General features: G+C 40.9%; 1 protein-coding gene across 2 annotated transcripts in view; it reads left to right on the top strand.

Moving 5' to 3' along the window:
* The window catches only part of EPB41L4A (erythrocyte membrane protein band 4.1 like 4A), a 324,982-nt gene that overhangs the window by 211,634 nt on the left and 89,089 nt on the right, over positions 1-24,259 (top strand). For both annotated transcript variants that reach the window (XM_066274043.1, XM_066274044.1), the window contains 3 exons: positions 251-314; positions 20,876-20,967; positions 22,322-22,399. In XM_066274043.1, coding sequence (XP_066130140.1) covers positions 251-314; positions 20,876-20,967; positions 22,322-22,399 — 234 coding nt within the window. The remainder of the gene's footprint in view (positions 1-250; positions 315-20,875; positions 20,968-22,321; positions 22,400-24,259) is intronic.

Genomic DNA, 24,259 nt, shown 5'->3' with positions numbered 1-24,259 from the left:
CAGGCATCTGGGGGTCCCAAGCTAGTCTGCACTTAGCGGAGAAGCCCAGAACGAGAGCAGTTTGTTTAGGAAGGTGTCTGGAGCAGAGGCCATGAAGGAGCTCTGCAGTTCTTGCGTGGTATTCAGGGAGCCAGTATGAACACATCGTTTTCTATTGGATACTTCTCCGAATCTCTGAAAGCGTAATTCTGAAAAACAGCACCACCTCCTCCACCATTTGCTCTTTTTTTTTTCTTTTTTTTTTCCCCAGGCCTCGGATTACAAAGGTTCACTTCAAGGAAACACAGTTTGAACTCAGAGTACTGGGGAAAGATGTAAGTTCTCACTTAGCTTAATGAGAAAGGGGATTCTGGTCTCCTTGATAACGGAGAATGCCTTGTGGTGTGAAGCTGCTCTGTTCTTAAACTGCAACCTTGGGAGCCTGGTTAACTGACTCACGGCGCACAACTTCTTGAGAAAGGAAAGGGGAGTAAGTAGAAATGAATGAGTTGGTAATGGAGAAGTGTCACTTTAGTTTGAGCACAGGGAGGTAAACCTTTCTGGCACCAAGAAGAGAATAGCAGGTGATTGTTGTTATCAGTGTGATGTGCTCCTTGGAACTGTCTGTGAAGGTAGGACTCATATAATCAGAAGGGTGCAGCCTACATACAGGCTAAAAAGGGTCCTAGTTTTGTTCCGAAGTACATTAAACACCCTGTAGGGAGTCACACTTCTGCTGTTTCCCTAGGTGAGTATCACAGATAATCCAGATGGGAAACTGAGTGCTCAAGGGGAACTGTAAGGCAAGGGTGCAAAAATGCTGACCATCGCTCTGCAGCTTGGCGTGGTCCTCCGGGATTGTTTGGGTAGTGCACACAGTATCTGTCAGGGCACGGAGGTGCTTCCCTACTTTGACAGGTAGCTTTTAGGAGACTGGGCGAAAGAAGGCAAGGATGTGAAAGCTGCCTTTTAATCTACCTGTGAAAATAATGCTCCCTGAAGTACTAGTCCTGTAATCCCTATTTATGAGATAAATGAGTGAAGATACGATGTGGCAGAATCCACTGTTCTTTCTCTTCAGTACTAACTTTATACAGAACAGCATCCTCAGTGAGTGCCATTGAACTGATGAGATATTTGTTGTAAAAAAGAGGTTAATAAAATCTATACTTATGCATTCACAAATTGAGACACAGGAAAAGTGTGGCTGTGACAATAGCTGGGGCATGGTACCTCACATGTAGCTGGTGCTCAGTAAATGTCTGTTGAATGATCAGGGGACTGATCTACTGAGACTGTGTATCGCCACATTAGAAAACCTGGTACTACTATTTGTTCCTGTTCTAGAAAAAACAATACAGTGATCTCTCCCTGGGCTGTGTGACATGCTGCCGTTTACTGATGAAATTAAAATTGGGTTTTGAAATGAGTGTTAACTTGTAAGGAGGGGAAATTGCAGATTTTTAAAGAAATGATAGTCCATAAATCTCAGAGTAGTTCTTAACAGTCTAGTTTGAAGGAAATCCAGTTTTTTTCAACTCCTGATTAGATGTATCAATCTTAAATGTGCTAATGTATGATTGATTAAAATCACCTGAAAAGTAAAATGACTAATTAGGTTTTAGGGTGTGGGGAAAACAGCTGTGTTGGGCTTGCTCACTGTTTTACTGGCTGCAAGCCCTTTGCCTAAGTCAGCGGTTCTCAACCTGTGGGTCGTGACCTGTGGCCTAAGTGCATGAGCACCTGGTACTGCCACGTGCTTATAGTTCACTAGAAAGCCCAGCGGTCATACAAAATGACTGCTGTTCTAGATATTATAAATTGTAATTAAAATGATTTGTGCAAAGGTGTCTGCTAATTCAAACTGAATTACCCAGGGCAGGCGGCGAGGATGCCCCTTTGCTTAGTGCCCCACGGGGTTTCCCCCTTCTACTTGCTTAATTGCTTAAAGTAGAGTGCAATGAAGGAAACCACTGGCGGTACATTTCTTAAGAGCCACTGCTAGCTCAATAAATAAAGGTAATTTAAATAATAAAATGTTAATTTACATGTCAAAGATCTCTTTTTACACAACATTTCTTGTGTAGATCTTTCCATCATTTTTAAGCTCGCCTTGCAGAGGACCATCAATTATTTTTAATTTTACATCCGTTCTTTCACGAACTCTTGAACAGGCAACATAAAGTTGACCGTGTCCAAATGCAGGCTCAGGTAAAAAAAATGCCAACATGCTTAAGTGTTTGGCCCTGAGACTTATTGATGGTCATAGCAAGGGCAAGTTTTACAGGAAATTGTCTACGTGGATAATTCTCAATTAGTGGAACTACAATGTTTCCGTACTTGCAACATTGAGAAAATCCTTTCTTGCCACGGTCAAATCGATTAGTTTCTAACTTGAAGTTTAAGGACTAACAGTGTTCACATTTAATATTCATGTCACCAGAGGAATGCTCAAAAATTAAAATTTCTCTGTTTGAAACTGTTTTAATCCTTTTTGCGTTTCGGTCAGCATTACTCTGTCATTTTTTTGCATTTCTCTCCTGCCTTTGTTCGAGGGACTCATTTTGTCGAGACAGGCTTTTTTGTCTTGCATCTGAGGCAAGCCTTGTTTCTCTATGCTCATCAGTCTCATTTTGCCGAGAAAGACGCATTTGCTCTGCAACTAAAGCAAGCCTTGTCTTTCTCTGCTCAGTGGTTTCTTTTTGTTGAGAAAGCTGTTTTTGTGCAGTTTTAGCTCCTTTTCTCTCCTCTTCAGTGCTGTATTTTCTAGGAGGCATTCTTAAAAGAAATTACGTTAAGATGTAGTTTTTATGTAAAACAGATGATTGCCAATGCAAACAAATGTTCACCTTCCCCCTGACCAGCTCAATTTGTGTTCAGCCATGGCAACTTCACCCCATTGGCTAGTACAGTTACGCAAGCAACCAATAAGCTATCGGTGACAGACACTTAAGCCGCATATAATAAATATGTAAGGTTATGGCTGCTTTCCCTTGGGGGTGATTCTCCCAGATTGCTGCCCGGCCACTGTGAGGTGTAGTTTTCCTGATCCCGTGCCCTTCACTTTGAAAAGCAGGTTTTCCTTTATTTGCTCACCTGCCTTTTCGAGCCTCCAATAAACGGGTACTGGCCTGATGCTTTCTGGCTCCGCAGTTTCTCTACTTTCTGCCAAAATTCATTGTGAACCTGCCTGGCCTCAACCACCAGCATTACAGAAGGTTATCTAGTTTTCTCCCTGTCTTGCCAATGGCTTCACGTGCCTTAATGCAAGGCATATGGCCTGTTCAATACATTGAAAATAATGTTTCAAGTTTTTAATAAGAATATGATAATAAAATGATAAGACTTTTTTGTGGAAGCATTATTATTATTCAAAGCCATTTTCTCCTTATAGCTAAGTTAATTTGTGACTGAGGTTCCTTGGTGAACTACTTTTATGTTATGTATTACAGCACTTTCAAATGTCTTCTACAACCCCAGATAAGTATTTGGTTAAGTCACAGCTAATTTAAACTTTTTTTTTTTTTTTTTGCATTTTTCTGAAGCTGGAAACAGGGAGAGACAGTCAGACAGACTCCCGCATGCGCCCGACCGGGATCCACCCGGCACGCCCACCAGGGGGCGATGCTCTGCCCACCAGGGGGCGATGCTCTGCCCATCCTGGGCGTCGCCATGTTGCGACCAGAGCCACTCTAGCGCCTGAGGCACAGGCCACAGAGCCATCCCCAGCGCCCGGGCCATCTTTGCTCCAATGGAGCCTTGGCTGCAGGAGGGGAAGAGAGAGACAGAGAGGAAGGCGCGGCAGAGGGGTGGAGAAGCAAATGGGCGCTTCTCCTGTGTGCCCTGGCCAGGAATCGAACCTGGGTCCTCCGCACGCTAGGCCGACGCTCTATCGCTGAGCCAACCGGCCAGGGCTAATTTAAACTTTTAACTTCTTAGATGTCTTCATAATTAGTTGGAAACAAGAACAACAAAATAGATATCATCGTGTTAGTTTTTTTTACTGGCAGTCTCCATGGTCTGACCTGGTTTCTTACACATTCAGCTCACTGCTTGTTCTTCTACAACTTTGGGAAGAAGTGGGTATTTAGCTGTGGCCTGAGGCACTGTACACTCCTGGGTCATTCAGTCTGGTGTCGGGGGTCTTCAGTAAGGTGGTGAAGCAGGTCACGTAGCTCAGGCTTGAATCTAAGGAATATTAAAAAATTAAATAGCACCTTCATTTAAACAAAGCAGTTCGATTCTTGAGCACTCTTGCTTTGCAGAGTCTTCTTTCTTCACCAGGGCACCTCTCTCTGTGAGGCAGTGATTTACATAATGGTAGAATTAAGTTGATTATTATGGAGGCCTAACTGTAATCATGGATTAAATAAGAAAAGTCCCCTGAAACCCATCACCTGGAATAGTAATCACAGTCAGCTTGAAAAATGGTTGAAATGATTATACTGCTGGCTTTCTGGTTGGTTGGTTCTGTCAGAGAGACATAACTCAGTATATTCAGTTCTATTAGGGCCAGATTCAAAGGTTCAGTTCCCAAAAGAACAGCAATGTCCTTTAGATAGAAGATTTTCCTACTGTCATGCTATGCCACCAACACTGTCCAGTTCCACTTTTTAATGTTAACTGTGTCTAACATGACACATTTGCATATATTAATAAGTACTAATAATATATTAACATGTACTTTTAGATATGATATTCATATATTTCTCTGCGTCTGCAAATAATCTCATCTCTTTCAGATATAACCTTAATGAGTTCACTGATTCTTTTTGAAAGAGCAACAAATAGTTGCCTTCTACTAAATGCTGGATTTTTAAAAAATGTATTCCTCTGACAGATTCAGAAGCTAATTATTAGAAATATGTTTTTCTATATTATTTAAACTTTAAAATACTTTGGTTTAAATAATACCTCACAGAAAATCAAATCTTTAGTAAAAAGATCTTACATATTGATTATAAAAAGTCTGGGAATTTTCTATAAAAAAATTTAAAGCAAAAATTAAAATTACCCATTGACTTAAAGTTCAGAAGTAATAATTATTATTGCAGTACAATCTCTTTCAGGCTTTTCCCTGTCAGCGGGTGAATGTGTAATGCATGTGTATATACATGTATGTATATCATATCCTCTATGGTTTTGTACACAGATTTTATACTTAATATCATATCATAAACATTTCTCCTTTTATTATATTTATTAATTATGCACCTGCACAGTGTTTGATAATGTTTTATTTTTATGAGTTTCATTTTTTTTCTTAATAGTGTGGATCATTCTTTCCCCTTGTATAATCTCTTATAACTGGTTTTTGCAGGTAGAAGTGAAAACTCTGGAATTTTATATTTATATCACACTGGCTATTTTGTTGAATTCTCATATTCTAGTCAAGAGTTCTTAATTTGATTCTCATCAATTTGTACAGATGGCATATATTACTTGCAAATAGAAATAACTTATTTCCTCATTTCTGTTATTTATATTTTGTATTTTATAGTGGGGGGTCATAACTTCTAGAAGAGTGTTAAATGATCTAGCAATATAAAACATCCTTGATTGATATCTGATTTTAATTAAAACGCCTCTGTTGTTCAATCAATTATATATTAGCTCTTGGTTTTAAGAATATATGTTTATTGGCAGGGGCTTAAATTTTTAGAAAGTCTGTTATCAAATGGTTGATTTTCACTGAACCCGTTGAGATCAGAGATTGCTGCTTGTTCGCTCCTTCAACAACTGGTGCTTATTTCAGAAATCCAGCTGAGATGGCAGTGGCTCAGACCAGGGTAGTGCCTTTTATGTGCTGAGGAGCTGTTAGGTTCTGGATTTAGCCGTATGGATTTGTGGATGTGGGCAGGTATGATAGAGAGGTATTCTGGTTACTTAAAGGTGTTTGGCTGGAAAGGCAGGAAGAAGGGAGCTGCCATCAGCTGCCATCGAGAGAGTAGAGAAGGCGTGAGTAGAGCAGTCTTGATGGGGTGGGGGAGCAGGAGGCCCATTTTAACATGTTGAGTCTGAGATGACTGTAGACATCTAAGTGGTGACATTTAATGAGTGGTCTGTATGAATCTGAAATTTGGGACCAAAGTCTGGGAAGAATATTTAAATTTGAGAATCTTTGACATATCCTGGTATTCAAAGCCATGAGATTGTGTGAGATCACTTGGAGAATGAGTGTAGATAGATAAAAGAAGACGAAGAACCATCGAAGGAGGCAGAGATGGAACAACCACGGAGGTAGAAAGAGCAGTAATTGTCCTCAACTTTGCTGGATAAAAAATCATGTTATTAAGGAAGTGTCCAATGATACTGATATGTCAAATAAGATAAGGACTAAGAATTGACCACTGAATTTAAGAAATGGAGAAGGTCATTGATAAGACCATTTTTGGTGGATTGAAGAGTGAGCTGGAACCCAGCAATTCTGCTCTTGGGTCTGGGCTTAGAGAATCACAAGGAACATATATTTTGATGGCAGCACTTCTGTGAAGGTAAAAATAAATGAACAAACAAATAAATACAAAGACTTAGAAGTTTATCATAGGAGGATAAATACCTAAGTTGATGCATATTAAGAAAAAAACAAAAAAGGTAATAGGAGTGGGACTGGAGATGGTATAGCCCAAACTCGTTAGTCAACAGATGGTCGGCAAACTCGTTAGTCAACAGAGCCAAATACCAGCAGCACAACGATTGAAATTTCTTTTGAGAGCCAAAATTTTTAAACTTAAACTATATAGGTAGTAGGTACATTCCTTATTGAGGTAGTGCCCGCACGTGGTATTTTGTGGAAGAGCCACACTCAAGGGGCCAAAGAGCCGCATGTGGCTCATGAGCCACAGTTTGCCGACCAGGGGTGTAGACAATTCTTTTGAGAAGTTTTAGCACAAAAGGGAAAAATAGGAAGATAGTTGAGAGGGGAAGCAGGTAAATAGGAGGTATTTGTTTTGTTTTTAAAGTTGGAAGAAATAATAGAACACCTATACTCTGATGGGAATGAACCAATACATGCTGAAAACTTGAGAGAAAGAATTGCTGGAGTGATGATGTTCCCTGAGGAGATGACAGGGGATGACATCCACTGGGGAAATGGAGGGATTGATTTTAGAGAGGACAGTCCACCCATAGTTAGTGGGGGGGAAGATGGAGCAAAGGACTGTAGATTAGGGTAGGTGGGTAGTTCTCTTATAGCCATTCTGCTTTTTTCGGGGGGGATTAGGTAGCAAGGTCATCAACTGAAGCTGAGATTAAGACTAGTTGGTAGAGGGTCTCCAGGAAGAGGAAGATATGAAATAGTAATTTTGGAGAGGAAACGGACAAGGGACATGTGGTTTGATGATATCATATGATAGCTTGGTAGTATGGACGTTCATGAATTTAAAGTGAGATAATCATAGTGTGCTTTATTTCAGCCACATTGAGCACTGGTGCAGGCAGGAAGCAAGTGGAGGGTTGGTTTTGTTAAAAGGGTAGTACCGAGAGAGAGGAGGGCAAGGAGGTCCAGTGCATTGGGAGCAACCACAGTGATTGACTGTGGAATTGAAGCGCGATAAGGAGATGAGTGAGGACAGTGAAAGCATGGTCAGAGTGTGGGTGGAGGTCTTGGTGATGTTGAAACGCTCTTGGGGGTGGAGCACTGAAGGAAGTGAGCTGGAAAGAGTGGTGGTCAGGAGGGGAGGTACTAGGCCTTGAGATTATGAGGACTTCCGTTATTTTAAGTGGAAAGTCCTAGGGCTGTGGCACTCAACTGGGGCAATTACCTCTCACCCCCTGGCTCCCATCCCCGGGATATTTGGTAATATCTAGAGACATTTGTGGTTGTCACAGTGCCAGGTGGGATGGGGGTGCTCCTGGCATCAAGAGGGTAGAGGTTGAATATGCTCTTGAACATTTTACGATATGTGGTAAATTGGCTCAGGATGGTCCCCCACAAATGTTAATAGTGCTGGAGCTGAGAAATCCTGCTCTAGAGCTTAGAGCATGGGAGTGGGTGACTAGGGTCAGGAAAAGACAGCATCATTGGAGGAGAACTGAGATGTCTGAGTGTTGGAGGGTCATTTCTATTATATATATATTGAAATTTCCAATGATTAACACAAGAGTAGATTTGGAGAGAGTGACTGCAGTAGCATCCACATGTGAGGGAGATACCGTTAAGGGTGACAGTCACCACAGAGCTTGCAGATGATGTAATCTGATGAGATTCAAAGATGGCATTGTAGAGGAGGAGAGAGAGAATGGTCTGAAAGTGGCAGTGGGGAGCAAGGAGGTTCTCCACCATATCACTTTCAAGCCCGGTGATAAGAGAACAGTGGGGACAAAAAGGCAGAGCCTCCACTTGGGAGGGCTGCAGTTGAGACAGTGTCCTCAGCAGAGAGCCAGGTTTCCACTGGCACAGAGGATAAAGACTATGTTCAGGGGTCCCCAAACTTTTTATACAGGGGGCCAGTTCACTGTCCCTCAGACCGTTGGAGGGCCGCCACATACAGTGCTCCTCTCACTGACCACCAATGAAAGAGGTGCCCTTTCCAGAAGTGCGGCGGGGGTCAGATAAATGGCCTCCGGGGACCACATGCGGCCCGCAGGGCCATAGTTTGGGGATGCCTGATGTAAGGGAATAGATGAGGAGCTCAAAGGACTTTGCTGATGCAAGGACATGAATTCCAGAGAGCACAAAGGGAGGTTTTCAGAAGTTGAAAGCAGTGGGAGAAGAGGACAGACTACGGGGTGTGCTGAGCATTACTTGGGGGTGACTGACATAAACAGAGATAGGGACTGTAATGAGACTAGGTCCAGTGAATTTGAGGCAGGTGAAGTAGAGAGGCCATGAATGTCAGAAGGGAGTGAGGGTTGGTTGGCTTTCCGTGTCTGCCCACCGATCCTGCTGGTGGGGTGGAAGGCCTAAGGGGAGTGTGATGGGCACAGTGTACCAGTTCAGTCTTACCTTTTTTGGGAAAGGGACCTTCTTACCTGTATGCATGTACTCAATCTTGACACTGGCTGATGGACTTTGGGATTGGTAGGGTTACTGGGTGATGCATCAAGCCTGGGTTCCACCCACTTTGATCAGATTTACATTGCAGAAAGGCCACTGGCTGATGGACTTTGGGATTGGTAGGGTTACTGGGTGATGCATCAAGCCTGGGTTCCACCCACTTTGATCAGATTTACATTGCAGAAAGGCCACTGGCTGATGGACTTTGGGATTGGTAGGGTTACTGGGTGATGCATCAAGCCTGGGTTCCACCCACTTTGATCAGATTTACATTGCAGAAAGGCCACTGGCTGCGGTGAGAGCAGACTAGTGGGAGTCTGATGACTGATCAGGGGGAGGCGATGTGAGGGTTATCAGCACAAGAAGGTAGAGAAGTGGGCAGGTTTGGGGGGCATTTGGGAGGTAAATTGTTTCTGATTAGTAGCAGATTTAATGTTTTATTTTTGTGAAAAATATGGAGAAGTTTGGATTATACCCAGACTTCTTGGTTTCATCAACAGAAAGGGAATGCAGTCCCCAGCAGTAGGCCCAGAAGTTGGCATGTACTAAGTATGTTTGTTGAATAAATGAAAAGAAGAGAACAAACAAAAAATGCTGCTCTGGTTACTTTTATGTATAATGCATCATGAAACTACCTCAGCTAATCTGACCTAGTGTGACAGGATGTAGAGCCAAAAGGTTCCTGGCGGCTCTGGCCGTGAGTAATTGGACCCACTTGGCTGAACTCTCGAGTCTGCTTTGAGAAGAGTACACGGGAAGTGAGGATGGCCAGGAGTTGTCACTGTTTGTCACAAGTCCAAGAGGTCTCGCTTATGTAACCTAGAGTACCTTTCACATTTTGAATGGGACTATAGATTTTTGAAAAGTCTTTTGATTTGAAAATCATTCCAACTTTACAAAAAGCTAGAAAAATTAAAATAGTACAAAAACATGATCACCTATTGTGACTCACATTCAGTTATTGTTAACATTTTTCTTCATTGATTAGGAATAAGTTTCCATGTCATATGTCTCTAAATACTTCAGTATATATTTCCTAGGAATAGGGATGGTCTCTGATTTAATCACAGTACAGTTATCAATTTAATACATTTACATTGATATAATGCTTCTGTCATCTACTCTCTCTGTTCCAGTGACCTAATAATGTCCTTAATAGCATTTTCTCTTTCCAAGATAGAATCTAATTAGCCTCCTTTAATTTGGGACATTTTTCCTCACTTATTTATTTAATTAAAATTCTATTTTTGGTTACAGTTTACATTGAATATTATTTTGTATTAGTTACAGGTGTACAGCATAGTGGTTCATCCAGAACATTTTTATATTGTAGTATTTTTGTGTTTTATGACATTGATATTTTTGAGGAATACAGTTCTGTTCCATTTCTTTTTTTTTTTTTTTTTTTTTTTTTTTTTTTTTTTTGCATTTTTCTGAAGCTGGAAACAGGGAGAGACAGTCAGACAGACTCCCGCATGCGCCCGACGGGGATCCACCCAGCACGCCCACCAGGGGCGATGCTCTGCCCACCAGGGGGCGATGCTCTGCCCATCCTGGGCGTCGCCATGTTGCGACCAGAGCCACTCTAGCACCTGAGGCACAGGCCACAGAGCCATCCCCAGCGCCCGGGCCATCTTTGCTCCAATGGAGCCTTTGGCTGCGGGAGGGGAAGAGAGAGACAGAAAGGAAGGTGCGGCGGAGGGGTGGAGAAGCAAATGGGCGCTTCTCCTATGTGCCCTGGCCGGGAATCGAACCCGGGTCCCCCGCACGCCAGGCCGACGCTCTACCGCTGAGCCAACCGGCCAGGGCCTGTTCCATTTCTTTAAAAAGCTTTTTTCCCATTGATTTGGGGGGGGGGGCGTGAAAGAAGAGAGAAAGAGAGAGAGAACTAAGTATCAACTTCTTGTTCCACTTAGTGTTTCCATTTAGTTGTATACTCATTGTGTCTCATATGTGCCCTGACAGGGGATTGAACCCATGACCTCAGTGTGCTGGGATGGCGCTCTATTCACCAAGCCACCGGTTAGGGTCTATCTCACTTTTTTAAAAGAGAAAGTTTCTCATTTCATGTTTGTCTGTTGTTTCCTTGTGGTTTGACTATGAAGTTCTGTGTTCTTAGCTGGGAAGCTGCACAGTGAGGTTGTGTCCTTTTCAGGGTGTCACAGCTGGAGACACATGCTGACCATCTGTCTTTCATTGGTTAAGTTTGACTACCCAGTCATGGTGTTGCCTGATTTTCAACTGTATAATTACTGTTTGTTTGTTTTTTCCTTTGCAATTAATAAGTAATCTATGGAGAGATGCTTAAATTCAATGTAAAGACCCTGCTCCCTTGCAAAATTTCCCTGTAGATCTAGCATTCACTGGGCTTCCTGCCTGATCCGTTTGTTTACTGTGATGCTGGTGGCTCTCCCGTGCCCTCTGTATTCACTAGTCTGCCCTCGACATTCCACTGTGAGCCAGATTCACACCGTCTCTCTCTCTCGTTTTTACTTACCAATTGGTTATTGGCATGGAGTTATTAATTTCTGTTTTTTTTTGTTTTTCCCCCAGAGACTTATAATACATTACTGTACCTAACTGTTGGGTCAGGACAAGCCCTTTTAATCTGGCATTTGTGCTCTTTGGACCTGCCCCTGTCATTTTTGTCACTTTCTTTCACTTTGATACAGTATGGTATTTCAGGTCCATCTTGTACCTACCTCAAAGCCACTTGTTATCAACCATTTCTCCAAAGAGCACGGTTCCTTGTAGTGGGGAAAGGTCAAGGTCTGGGATTTGGATGTGGTCCTTGCTGCTGGGATGACTTTGTTTCTTGGTCCTTTCAGTGGACAGAGCTAGGGAATATATGCATACACATTCACGTACATACAAATGGAAATACATGCATACACACGGGCACATATAAACATGCTGTACACATTTTAGAAATGGCAAATTCATACCATACTTCTGATCTCCATCCATTCCCACAGGTTTCTTCCTTGCCTTCTCTCATTTTATGTGTCCTTTCCTTGACCGTGAGAACCTTGACTCCCAACAACAGTAACACATTTGGCCAAAGAGTTGCTTTGGCCAAACCACTAAAATAGACAGATGTTTGCAGTGCTTTCACACACCTGTAGTGCCCTGCCCAAACTGAGGCCTTAGTCAATACCGTGTTCAAAGTTTACATGGCTTGGCCCTTCCTTCCCACCTTCCCTGTGACTGTGGTTTTCTATACGTGTTGGGTCTAGTTAGGGTTACTTGTGTCCGTTTGCTTTCAGTTATAGGTTCCCTCTTCATATCCTTATTTATTTGATTTTATTTTCTGACAATGTAAAAGATTAACATGCTTTATAAAGTAAAACTAGACAAAAAGGCACTTTCAGAATAAGATCACTAATTCCCATATTCTTTCAATTCTGTTCCCTCATGCTTCCTTGTATGTAACCAACTTCAGTGTTTTACAGTTTATCCTCACTGTGCTTTTATTTGTAAAGATAAATGTATTTTAAAATTTTCTTTCTTTCTTGTCTAAAAGATAGCATGCTATGGACAGGGTGGGACACCGGTAGGTTTACTGTTGTTTGTGTGGTAACTAATACAATTATTACTATATAATAGTACAAGAATAAACTCTTGGGTTTTGCATATTCACAACTGTGGTAGGCACCCAGTACACGTCTCTGAGTCGGAACTGTCTTGGCCTCATGCCACTTTGAACTACTGAAGTTTTGCGTAGAAAAGGGCTCTGGGAGCACCTTGTTCTTTACCACTCTTGGCTGGTAAAAAGCTTGTGCCAGGGCAGGAAGGGAGCCCAGGTTTTCCAGGCTCGTGGACTTACTTTTGTTTCATTCACTAGAATGTTTGCTGACATTCTCCATAATTCAAACACGTGGGTTGTTTGTTTGGAAGGAATTTTTAAATTGTGCTATAAGATTTTTTTTTTTTTAAGATTTTTTAAGAGTATCAGTAGAGCCTGACCAATGGTGGCACAGTGGATAGAGCATTGACCTGGGATACTGAGGTTTCAGCTTCAAAACCCCGGGTCGCTGGCTTGAGCGTGGGCCCATAGACATGACCCCATGGTTGCTAGCTTGAGCCCAAAAGTCTCTGGCTTGAGCAAGGGGTCACTGGCTTGGCTGGAACCCCCTGGTAAAGGCTCATATGAGAAAACAATTAATGAACAGCTAAAGTGCTGCAACTATGAGTTGATGCTTTTCATCTCTCTCCCTTCCTGTTTGTCTGCTTTTCTCTTTCACTTAAAAAAATAATAAATCAGTAGCCCTTACTAGACGTGCTGTCATTTTAACAAATAACGTTTGTTATTAAAATTTGTTAGCAATTGTAAGACTGGGAATAAAGGTTAATTATTGTTAAAAATCAAATCTTCAAAAGAGAAATGCTGACATTTTAGTAAATAATACAGTTTCTCTAAAGAGAAGATGAGGAAAAGACAGAGTAAAAACAACAACAAAAGCAAACCATCTGGAATTCCACATTGGTACCTGAATTTTTTCAAATAGGAAGTTCAGTAAGGTCAACATAGTAGTTTTCAAAGTTTACTGCAACATGATATAATATTTTCTAATAATTTGGTTCATATTTTCTTATTTTGAATTTTGGAAGAAAAGAAAAGAGAAACAACACAATTGAACACATCTTTTCTAATTCTATAATTTATGTTTCTATGAACCTATAAAGCAGAGGTTCTCAACCTTTCTAATGCCGTGACCCCGCAATACAGTTCCTCATGTTGCGGTGACTCCAAACCAAAAAATAATTTTGGTGGCTACTTCATAACTGTAATTTTGCTACAGTTATGATTTGGAATGTAATACCTGATATGCATTATGTATTTTCCGATGGCTTTAGGCGACCCCGCTGGGGTCGTGACCCACAGGTTGAAAACCGTTGCTATAAAGAGTTGTATACAATTCTTCATCAAGCAGTCAGTTTAGTTGTCTGGAAAAGAGGTAAAAAGGTTTTTCACATTTAGTATATATACTGCTGACAAAAATTACAGGATATTTCAAAATGAATATAAAGTGATAAAATATCTCTTAATTTTTGTGATCACAATTAGAAGATATTTCAAAATGAATATGAAGTGATAAAATATCCCCTAATTTTTATGAGCAGTGTATTTTGGAATATGACCCACACAGCTGACAAAAGAGTACTGGGATATTTTGTTGTTTTTATTCTTTTATTGTAAACTATACCATATATGCAGGAATGAAAACTCATTTTATTCTGAGTGCTCTGCTGAAATGCACAAAGATTTTTAATTCAAAACATATTACATGCATTTCAAAATGAATTATAAAAAACTGGGTGTGTGTGTGTGTGTGTGTGTCTCCATGTAGAGGCGTTTTGTGGTGTAACATTTTTTTAAACCAGAATACTGAAAAACACGCTTCTTTAAAAAAGATTCTTTGTTTATATAAATCAGGGAAATGCCAACTACCTTACCAGCTCTTGGACATTCTCAGTATACTTTAGCATGTTAAAACATCTGAGTATTTCAGCCATAAGAAAGGATAAAATACTGCCACTTGTGACAACATGGATGGACCTTGAGAGTATCATGCTAAGCAAAATAAGTCATATGGAAAAACACAAGAACCATATGATTTCATTCATATGTGGGATATAAAACAGAATGCAACTAGTTAACAAACAAAACAAATTCAAAGAAACAGAAACAGAATGGTGGTTACCAGAGGGGAAGGGGGGATGGAGGGAGGAGTAAGAGAGTAAAGAGGGTCGAATTTATGGTGGCAGAGGGAGACTAGACTTGGGTGGTGAGTACACGGTACAGTGTACAGATAGATGATGTGTTATAAAACCTGTTCGCGTGAAATTTAAATAATGTTACTAACCAATGTTACTTCAATAAATAAAAAAATATTTGAGAATTTAACCCATTGTTTTCCAAACTTACTTGACCATTGAATTCTTTTTTTGGCCAATATCACAAGACACTGATATTGTAAGAAATACTCTTTAGGGAGCACAGTGTAAAGAAAAAGCTTGAACAAGATCATATTTTACTTAGTGTTTTAAAGTTTTCTTCCATGCCAAATAATAACAAGATTGGTAATTTTTTTATTGTTGTTGGAGGGACTCACTTGGAAGTCTTTCTTTGGGTTGGGATGTCAGGAAGGGAGAGCAATGGGAAATATGGGGAAAGTTATTTAAAAAATAATACATTGTGCTCTTTCACATACACATTTGACTTTTTAAAATGCAGTATTTAGTCTCACCATTTTTAAAGAAAAAAAATCTCAAAACAGTTCAAATTTTGTGATATCTCTTTGATTTCTATTTTCAGTTAAAAAATAAATCTTTTCAATTCCATCACTTGCCTTTCCTTGCTTTATCAGTAGTTATTTCAGTCATTTGCTATCAGCCCTGTGATTTTGCTCCCCCTCCCCAAGTCCCTAAAATAAGTTAACAGTTGCCAAGTGCATATAAATCTTGGTAGAGATTTAATGTTTGAAAGAAATCCCCCAGCCTGACTGGTGGTGGCACAGTGGATGGAGTTGACCTACAATGCTGAGGTCGCAGGTTTAAAACTCCGAGATTGCTGGCTTCAGCATGGGCTTTCCAGCTTGAACATGGGGTTCCTGGCTTGAGTGTGAGATCATTGATGTGATCCCAAGTTTGCTGTCTTGAGCCCAGAGGTCGCTGTCTTGAGCCCAGAGGTCGCTGTCTTGAGCCCAAGGTTGTCTTGAGAAAGGGGTCACAGTCTCGGCTTGAGCCCTCAGGTCAAGGCATGTATGAGAAACAAGCAATGAGCAACTGAAGTGACCCAACTATGAATTGATGCTTCTCATCTCTCTCCGCCCCCCTTTCCTGTCTCTTTCTCTCTCTAAAAAAAAATAATTAAAAATCCCACAATACTTTAGACTAGTAATCTTCACACTTTTCTTTTAACCCTTCTCTGCCTCTAGGGATCATTTGACGTTGCCTCTCTGCTGTAGTCCTTGATAGTATTTATGTAACAATCGCATCTTTCTATTGTCAGCAGTACTGATCTGTTTTACTCTTAAATAGCTGACCTGTGCACTGTTCCTTGGGTTACTTCTAGTGACCTTGGAGGTGGCACATGTATAATGGCTTGAGGCACATGTCTTAAGGATTGAGAAGATGTTCATCCTCATAATTCTAGGAAGGCTGGGGAAGGCAGACTGTCCTGTTGCTGCCACAGCCCAAGAGAGAACAGAAGAACCAGATGGAGTGTGGGCTGTATGTGGCAGGAAGGGTCGGGCTTGGGAGAGGCAGTGAGGCATGACTGGCCCAGGGAAAGCAAATGGCTGTGCAGCTTGCAGTACGAGCCCTGCATGACCCTGTCAGTCATCTCAATACACTTAGGAGAAGCCACTCTGAAGTGGATTTATTTCTTTAAGATTGCAAAGGGAAACATAGCCAGCAAAGATGAGAAAAGAGACCGAGGAGACCAGAGGGAATTACCTTGGGAATTCATCAATATGGTACAGGTTTGGAATTCTTAACTCATGTCGGAATTGGGGGTTTGAGCTATGTTTACCTGGAGACCCACAGCACAATGAAGCCCCCACATGGTGTCTGTGTTACAGGTGAGTTAAGCTTGATCAGTTTACAAAATAAATTAAAAAATAAATAGATTCAGACCATAGCTTTGCTTCTGGCATGAAATGACAAAAGCTACGAAGGTGTTGTAGTAATTTTGCCAAAAGCAAGCATTGCATGCTTGTTTAAAGTACTGTACTGTAGCCATAAGTCAGAATGAACTCAAGCAGCTCCTCCTCTTTGTATGAATGAATGGAACGAGGCTAAGTGTCTGTGTTCAGAAGAGGTTTAGGAGGTAGGAGAGGGATAGAAGGAAAGAGACATTTGCTATGCTGTATCAGTTAATGTTCCTGCCAGCAGTTGCTGTAAGTGGTAAAAATACACAATTTATTCAGTATTCCTGACTCCTTTTATCGTTGTTCACCCTCCTTTTAGTATTTGGATTATTCTGCTAACAATGGGACAAAAAGCAGGCAGCTGGTGTTAAAGCCCTGTATAAATGGAGGATGAGTTTATACTTGTCACTTGCACAGCGCAGCAGTAATTAGGAGGCCTGTGGGAGGCTCTTTTGTTCCTTTAACATATTTGTACCCAAGGAAACTTGAGAAAACCCAGTTCTGGTTGGATCTTAAATACCTTTTATTCCGTCATTAAGTAATGGTAGTTTATTAAACATCAAATACTCTGTGACCAGGTCTCTGTTTGAAAAGCAACAGAATACAAACATTTATGTGAAGAATAAAGTGAAAATCAGTCCACAAAAGATTTGAAGAGATTTATTTTTAAGATCAAATGCCTTTTGGTTTCTCCTTCACTTTTGGAATCTGGATTCTATGTCATTAGGTAACTGTGAAAATGTGATCAGGCGTGTAAATGCTGCCTTGTTTGTGGGTGCTCTTGCTGACATGCGAAAGTGCCTGTGTCACAGAGGAGTGATCACCAGCCACCACATCTTGTCACTGGCGATGCCCAGGAGATCCTGCTGCACTTGGTGCTTCAGTCATTGAAAGGCACAGGGTGGTGGGGGCGCAAATACTAGGAGGGGGGTGGGGCCGTAAATACTAGGAGGGTGGTGGTGGGTGCGTAAATACTAGGAGGGTGGGGGGGCATAAATACTAGGAGGGTGGTGGGGGGTGCGTAAATACTAGGAGGGTGGTGGGGGGCGTAAATACTAGGAGGGTGGGGGGCCGTAAATACTAGGAGGGGGTGGGGGGCATAAATACTAGGAGGGTGGTGGTGGGGGGCGTAAATACTAGGAGGGGGTGGGGGGGCGTAAATACTAGGAGGGGGGTGGGGGGCGTAAATACTAGGAGGGGGTGGGGGGGCGTAAATACTAGGAGGGGGGTGGGGGGCGTAAATACTAGGAGGGGGATGGTGGGGGAAACAGCCTGTCCTGTACTCACTTTATCTTAATCATTTATCCTGATAACAGTGCAATCACAAGCAAAATTATTTTAATATACATGACCAGTATGTTATATTTTCGGATCACCCAGTGACCTTGAAAAACTGTTATATAAGAAACTTAATAGTAGCTGCCTCTGGGGAGGAGAATTGGGGAATCCCCCAAGCGGGAGAGAGATTTGGCTCTAATTGTGTATCCACTTTGGAGACTTTTGGTGTTTTCACCACAGGTGTGTATATACTACATATTAAAGAAAAGGAAAAGGAACACAATCTCTCTACGCATTCCCACGCCTCCCACGCAGGCGGGGTTGCTGGGTTTCCCACCTGCCCCAAGGACCTCCCGTGGTTTCCTCTGCACACCCTTCCCCCAGTTTCTTTTACTTTCTAGGAAAGCACTTTCTGCATTCATTGGCTTTTCTTCCTCATCTCTAATTTTGTCCTTCCTATCCCTTTCATGAATGTCACTGTTCTCTCACCGTGAAATGCGGTGACCTCCTCTGATGCCCTGTTTGACCTTTCTGGGTCACTTGAGACTTGCACACTCCTCCTAGCCTCGCTGGCCATTGCCTTCTGGTCCGTTTTGACCGCTCCCATCTCTCGGCAATTCCGCCTTTATTCCCTCCACGCTGCCTTTCTGAGCACTTTCTTTTGTACTCTGGGGTGAGATCATGTGTCGGCAGATGTAACTGCACTCCTCAGCTCCACATCTGTTTGTTTCCTGGCCCACTGGACACACTTAGTTCTCAAGTCCAAGGGCACCTCAAAATCAAAGTATCCCGAACCTATTGTCCATTCCTCACCACCCAGTCCTCTTCTTTCCCCACTTGCTGTGTGTTAGTACTTAGCAGCACCCCAGCCAGAAACTTGGGAATTGTCCTTAGTTCTTCCTCCACCTCACAAGGTTTTGAAAGTACAGGTTGTGGCTTTGGCCAGTTGGTTCAGTGGATAGAGCAGGGGTCCCGAAACATTTTACACAGGGGGCCAGTTCACTGTCCCTCAGACCGTTGGAGGGCCGGACTATAAAAAAACTATGAACAAATCCCTATGCACACTGCACATATCTTATTTTAAAGTAAAAAAACAAAATGGGAACAAATACAATATTTAAAATAAAGAACAAGTAAATTTAAATCAACAAACTGACCAGTATTTCAATGAGAACTATGGGCCTGCTTTTGGCTAATGAGATGGTCAATGTTCGGTTCCATATTTGTCACTGCTAGCCGTAACAAGTGATATGACGCACTTCTGGAGCCGTGAGGCTTTGCGGCGTGGCCACATACAGTACTCCAGTACTGCGTCCGCATCCTGTGCTCCTCTCACTGACCACCGATGAAAGAGGTGCCCCTTCCAGAAGTGCACGGGGCCAGATAAATGGCCTCAGGGGGCCACATGCCATGGGCCATAGTTTGGGAACCCCTGGGATAGAGTGTCAGCCCAGCATGCTGATGTCCTGGGTTTGATCCTTGGTCAGGGCACACATGAGAAGTGACCATCTGCTTCTCTCCTCCTCCCTTTCCCCCTTCTCTTTCTCTTCTCCTCCTGCAGCCAGTGGCTTGGTTGGTCCAAGCGTCGGGCCCAGACGGGGGTTCCCAGGTGGATCCCAGTCAGGGCTCATGCAGGAGTCTGTCTCACTATCTCCCTTTACTTAAAAAATAAAAGAAGAAATTACAGGTTGCCTTGCTGTAAAATGGATATATTGGCTCTGTTTTCATCACACCCTTTTATTTTTACAAATAAACTCCTAAATTGGGCCTTATTCTAGATGGACTTGAGAAAATTTCAGACATATACCATATTTTTCACTCCATAAGATGCATTTTCTCCCCCCAAAGGTGGAGGGGAAAATGCCCATGTGTCTTATGGAGTGAAAAATATGGTATTTTATTAAATATTTTAACACACCATTTGGTTCAGAATATTTTTTTTCCTTATTTTCCTCCTTAAAGCCCTAGGTGTGTCTTATGGTCAGGTGCATCTTATGAAGCAGAAATAGGATAAATGTTCTGTCCTTATTAGCAGTAGCAGGGGTAAGGGGATCATTTTAATTAGTCCTCTGCATTGACAGTTTTGTTTATGAACCCATAGACACCTCATTCCAGGGGCATTTCTGCATTGGAGACATGAGCTTGGTTTTTATTTGAAATTAAATTAGCAATTATATACCTTCATAGAGCTTGTAGTTTATTATTTTAGTACTTATGTTGTATTTTGCTTGATTTCCTATTCAGTCACTTAAAAAAATAACTAGTATCTTCTCTTGAGCCCTTAGAATTACTTCTACTATATCATTTGCTTTTTATGTACTAAGTGTAGATAATTAAGTAACCACTGGATTAAAATTATAGTTAAAATTTGTTATATACTCTTATATGACATTTTAGCATTTAATTAATATACCTGGTAACTTGATGCAGAATGGAGAAAGTCAGGATCAGACATTATTTAGCTTGCCCGGGTTCTAATGCTGTGCCAGTTGTTTCTCCCTGTGGCCCTCTTGAGATTGTTTAGGCACCAGTTTCAGTGTGGTCTGGGCATTTCTGAAAGTAATGACAGTTAAGAACTGGATCTAGGGGTATCTCCTTTTCATTGGGAGTTGATTTGCACTCGGCCAGTAGTTTTCCTGTTCCAGTGCTGTTTGTGACTGAAGAGTTCGTGGTACGTCAGTGCTGTCACCCTGGTTCTCCATGGTCATGGGAGATGGAGGGGTAGGTGGTAAAAATGATGGGACTAAGGTTTACATGGAACTTATATTTAGTCATCTTAATTAAGGTTTTAAGGCAAACCTCCAAAAATAGTTACCAAGAGATAATTATTCTTTGTTTTATGTGTTAACAATAACCTGGCTGTTGACTTGGATTTTTGTTACCTAGAACAGAAATTCATATTGCTGCCAGCTGAAGAATGTCATGGTCAGTAATTCACGTTTGCTGTCTTTTGTTTCTCTCTTAGTGCAATGAAACCTCATTTTTTTTTGAAGCTCGAAGTAAAACTGCTTGCAAGCATCTTTGGAAGTGTAGTGTAGAGCATCACACATTTTTTAGGTATGTTAACGTGAAAGTTTTGTTTATTTTTCTAGTAAATGAAAATAGCATTTGTTTTTATAACAAGAATTGTGTGCTGTCTATAAGTAGAAGTTTTTCTTTTATTTTTTTCTGTCACGTAATTCTCTTGATCATATTAATACAAATAGATATATATGCACACACGCATACACATATAGATATCTTCTTTGCTTATATTATAAGGAAAGGTCAAGGACAATTTTATTTTGGTTTATGTAAAAAGTGCAGCTTTGGTATTCCTGCAAATTAGGTGTTCTGCTGTGGACATACTAAATTTGAAATGCCTGCTAGTCATTAAAGCGGAGACATTGGATGTATAATGCTTACTGGAAAGTCCAAGGCTGGCCATGTAAATTTAGTGAATAAGGAAAGAGGAATGGATAAGATCACCTATGAAGAAAGTGAAGAGAGAGAAGCAGAAGGCCAAGGACTGAGCTGTGGAACCCTCCTAACATTTAGAGGACAGGAAGAGCCCAACATGGCTTATGAGAAGGAGTAACCAGGAAAGCGTGTAGGAAAATGGGAAGTGAGGCAGGCAGATGTTGTTGTGAATAGGGAGCTCGCAACTCCCTTGCATGCTGGGCTCCTGGGAGGTTAAGATGAGCATAGAGAACTGACCACTGGACTGTGGGGACACTTTGTTTTCTCACATTTACAGTTTAAAGATAAAACTAAAATTTATCAGGTAGTACATTAAGCTTTATTTGTGTTCTAAATTTCAAAAACTGGATTAATTCTTTCCCTTCATTCCTATTTGATTTGCATGGAACAGTGTCCCCAAATAGCATGATATTGGAGAAGTCGTTTTATAAAATGACCGATGTCCTTTATGGAATTTGTATTAAAAGAGGGATGTTGTCCAGAAAGCCTGAGCATTCCCTGTAGTTCAGTGGGCTGGGTGGAGGAGCTCCGCATGGAGGTGTCTGTTGAAAGTACCCTGGAATGGGCGCTGCAAAGAGACTGAAGCAGCACGTGGATGTGATTGACGGCCGTGATTGCCTTGGCAGTCAGTGTAGTGACGACGTTCCCAAGATTATTTAAGTGGAGGAAGTAATTTGTTTTGCAACTAAAGCTTCTGAGGGCAATGATGTCTTTAGGAAGTATGAGTATTTTGATTTTATACTTATATAAATTTCTATAGTGTGATTGTGTTTCAACTATTAGCTTATAATAACTGATTATTATTTATTGCCAATATGTAGAACAAATAAGATATTTTGTCTAGCTGCTGAAGTGTTGCATGATTATATTTTCTACAGAGCTTTTACACAAAGGTTGCCTAAGCATCTGTATTGATGAATATTTATTTACTTTTATTTTAAATACATTTTAGAATGCCAGAAAATGAATCAAATTCATTGTCAAGAAAACTCGGCAAGTTTGGATCCATGAGTTATAAACAGCGATATAGGTAAATGGCATTTTTTTCCTTGGGGGGGCTTGTGTGAATACATGAATATTTAATTTAGTGGTCTACATACATCCACATAAATGTTTTTTTTCTTATTTTTCTGCAGTGCCCATGTATTTCATAAACATAATAGTTTATAAAAACTTTTGACAAAGATGATTTTCCAGGTTTAATTATATTTAATGTCTGAGTTAAGTTTAGGACTTTTAGAATGTAGTAGAGCTTATCTTCAGACATGTATTTTTATGCACATATTGATTTCTAATTATGTTGTGCTCATGAAACAAAACAGATAATTTGAATAGTAGCTGATTGGTGTTCTTGGGATATTCAGTTGATCCCTTGTAACACAGTGTAGAGTTTATATCGTGAATCAAATCATGTTTTTTGTAGCATAAAGCCTATATGTAGTAATGCTAGCAATTATATGCAGGCGGTGAGGTGGGTCCCAGGCCCTGTAAGAGCCAGGCAGGGCTCCGAATGCTGCACAGGAGGTGGGGCATTGTTCTGTTGGTCCCACTGGAGACATCACTGAATGAAACGCTTACCTAGGAGACCAAAAAATAAAGCCCAGTCTAGTGTTTGCAGGACAATGGTATGCCAGATTTTAGTTCCTCTCTTTTATAATCCATTTTTTTTCTTTTGGTCTTGACTTTGAAACCAGAGATCATCAATAACAGAATAATTAATATAAAATGTTCAGTGTATCCACCTTACATATCATTCACTTGGATATCTGCTCATTTGGTGACTTAACTAAAACTTAAGTTCTTGTATTATAGATGTTCTCAGTATTAGGTATTCATTGATATCTAAACATTTAACTTTTAGGTTTTCGAGGTTCTCTCCCAGACTGTGATATGATTATCATGAATTTAAGAGAAGAATACTTACTTGAGAAGAACAGCTAATAGTCACTATTTTGGCTGTTCTTCTGTTTAGGGAATAAAACATTTCAAGGATTATAGAGAAAATGTGTAACTCTATCTCTGTGTTTCTATTATTAAAATTGTAATAAGGTGTTTAACATATGCTGTAGTTGGTTTCCACAAATTTACTCATACCTAATTTCTCAAATTTATTGAAATGCAAATGTTGTGGCTACTGGGAATTATTATTATTGGATTTTGCATATTAAATATAATTTCTTCCAAGAAGGTAATTAAAGATACCCTTTGCAGAATCGGAAGCTTTGCTAAGTCTGTTCTAATTTGGTGGCTGGTCTTAACTGCCTCATAAGTCTTAATGAAACCCAAATCTCTGTGTCTATAAGTTGGAAGCAATAATGTTATACCACCCCCAGGAAGAAATATGTTTCATCCCTCCTAGAACTAGGCTTGGGCAGGGATGGAGTTCAGACTGCTGGGTGGTCGTCAGCACATTGACTGTTAATTGTCAAAGAAGGAAAAATAACAAGCCTTTAACAAACATCATATGCCTGTTCTTTTCTTGAAATATTCTGTAGTCCTCTTGGAATGGAAGCAGAACTCTGGAAGAATAGACAGCCCCTCCTTTACCCTGCTGCAAGCTTGCAGAGCCTAGGGGATAAAGGCAGTATAACAACTGCTGCAGGGTGCAAATGTGGGCGTGTCAGTGTTCGTGTGTATAACTGTGTGTAGCTGTTGGTAGTGGTGTGTCTGTACTGTATGCGATGTAGGAAGACGGAGATCTAGTCTTTATCCCTTTTCTGAATCTTCAGGCTCGTAGAATACCAAGGAGATCCCAACAGCTTTTATAAAAATTAGTGATTAGTTAAGGAGGGAAAAATTAGACATTTTTAGCAATGTGTGGCAACCCATCCTTTCCAAAATTCCAAATTAAATTTGTGGGGAAAGGCTGAGCTGAAATCTGATAAGCTAT

Source organism: Saccopteryx bilineata, chromosome 4 (assembly GCF_036850765.1).
Source record: "Saccopteryx bilineata isolate mSacBil1 chromosome 4, mSacBil1_pri_phased_curated, whole genome shotgun sequence".
Lineage (NCBI taxonomy): Eukaryota > Metazoa > Chordata > Mammalia > Chiroptera > Emballonuridae > Saccopteryx > Saccopteryx bilineata.
Note: the sequence above shows the minus strand (reverse complement) of the source record. Positions and strands in the feature narration are given on the sequence as shown.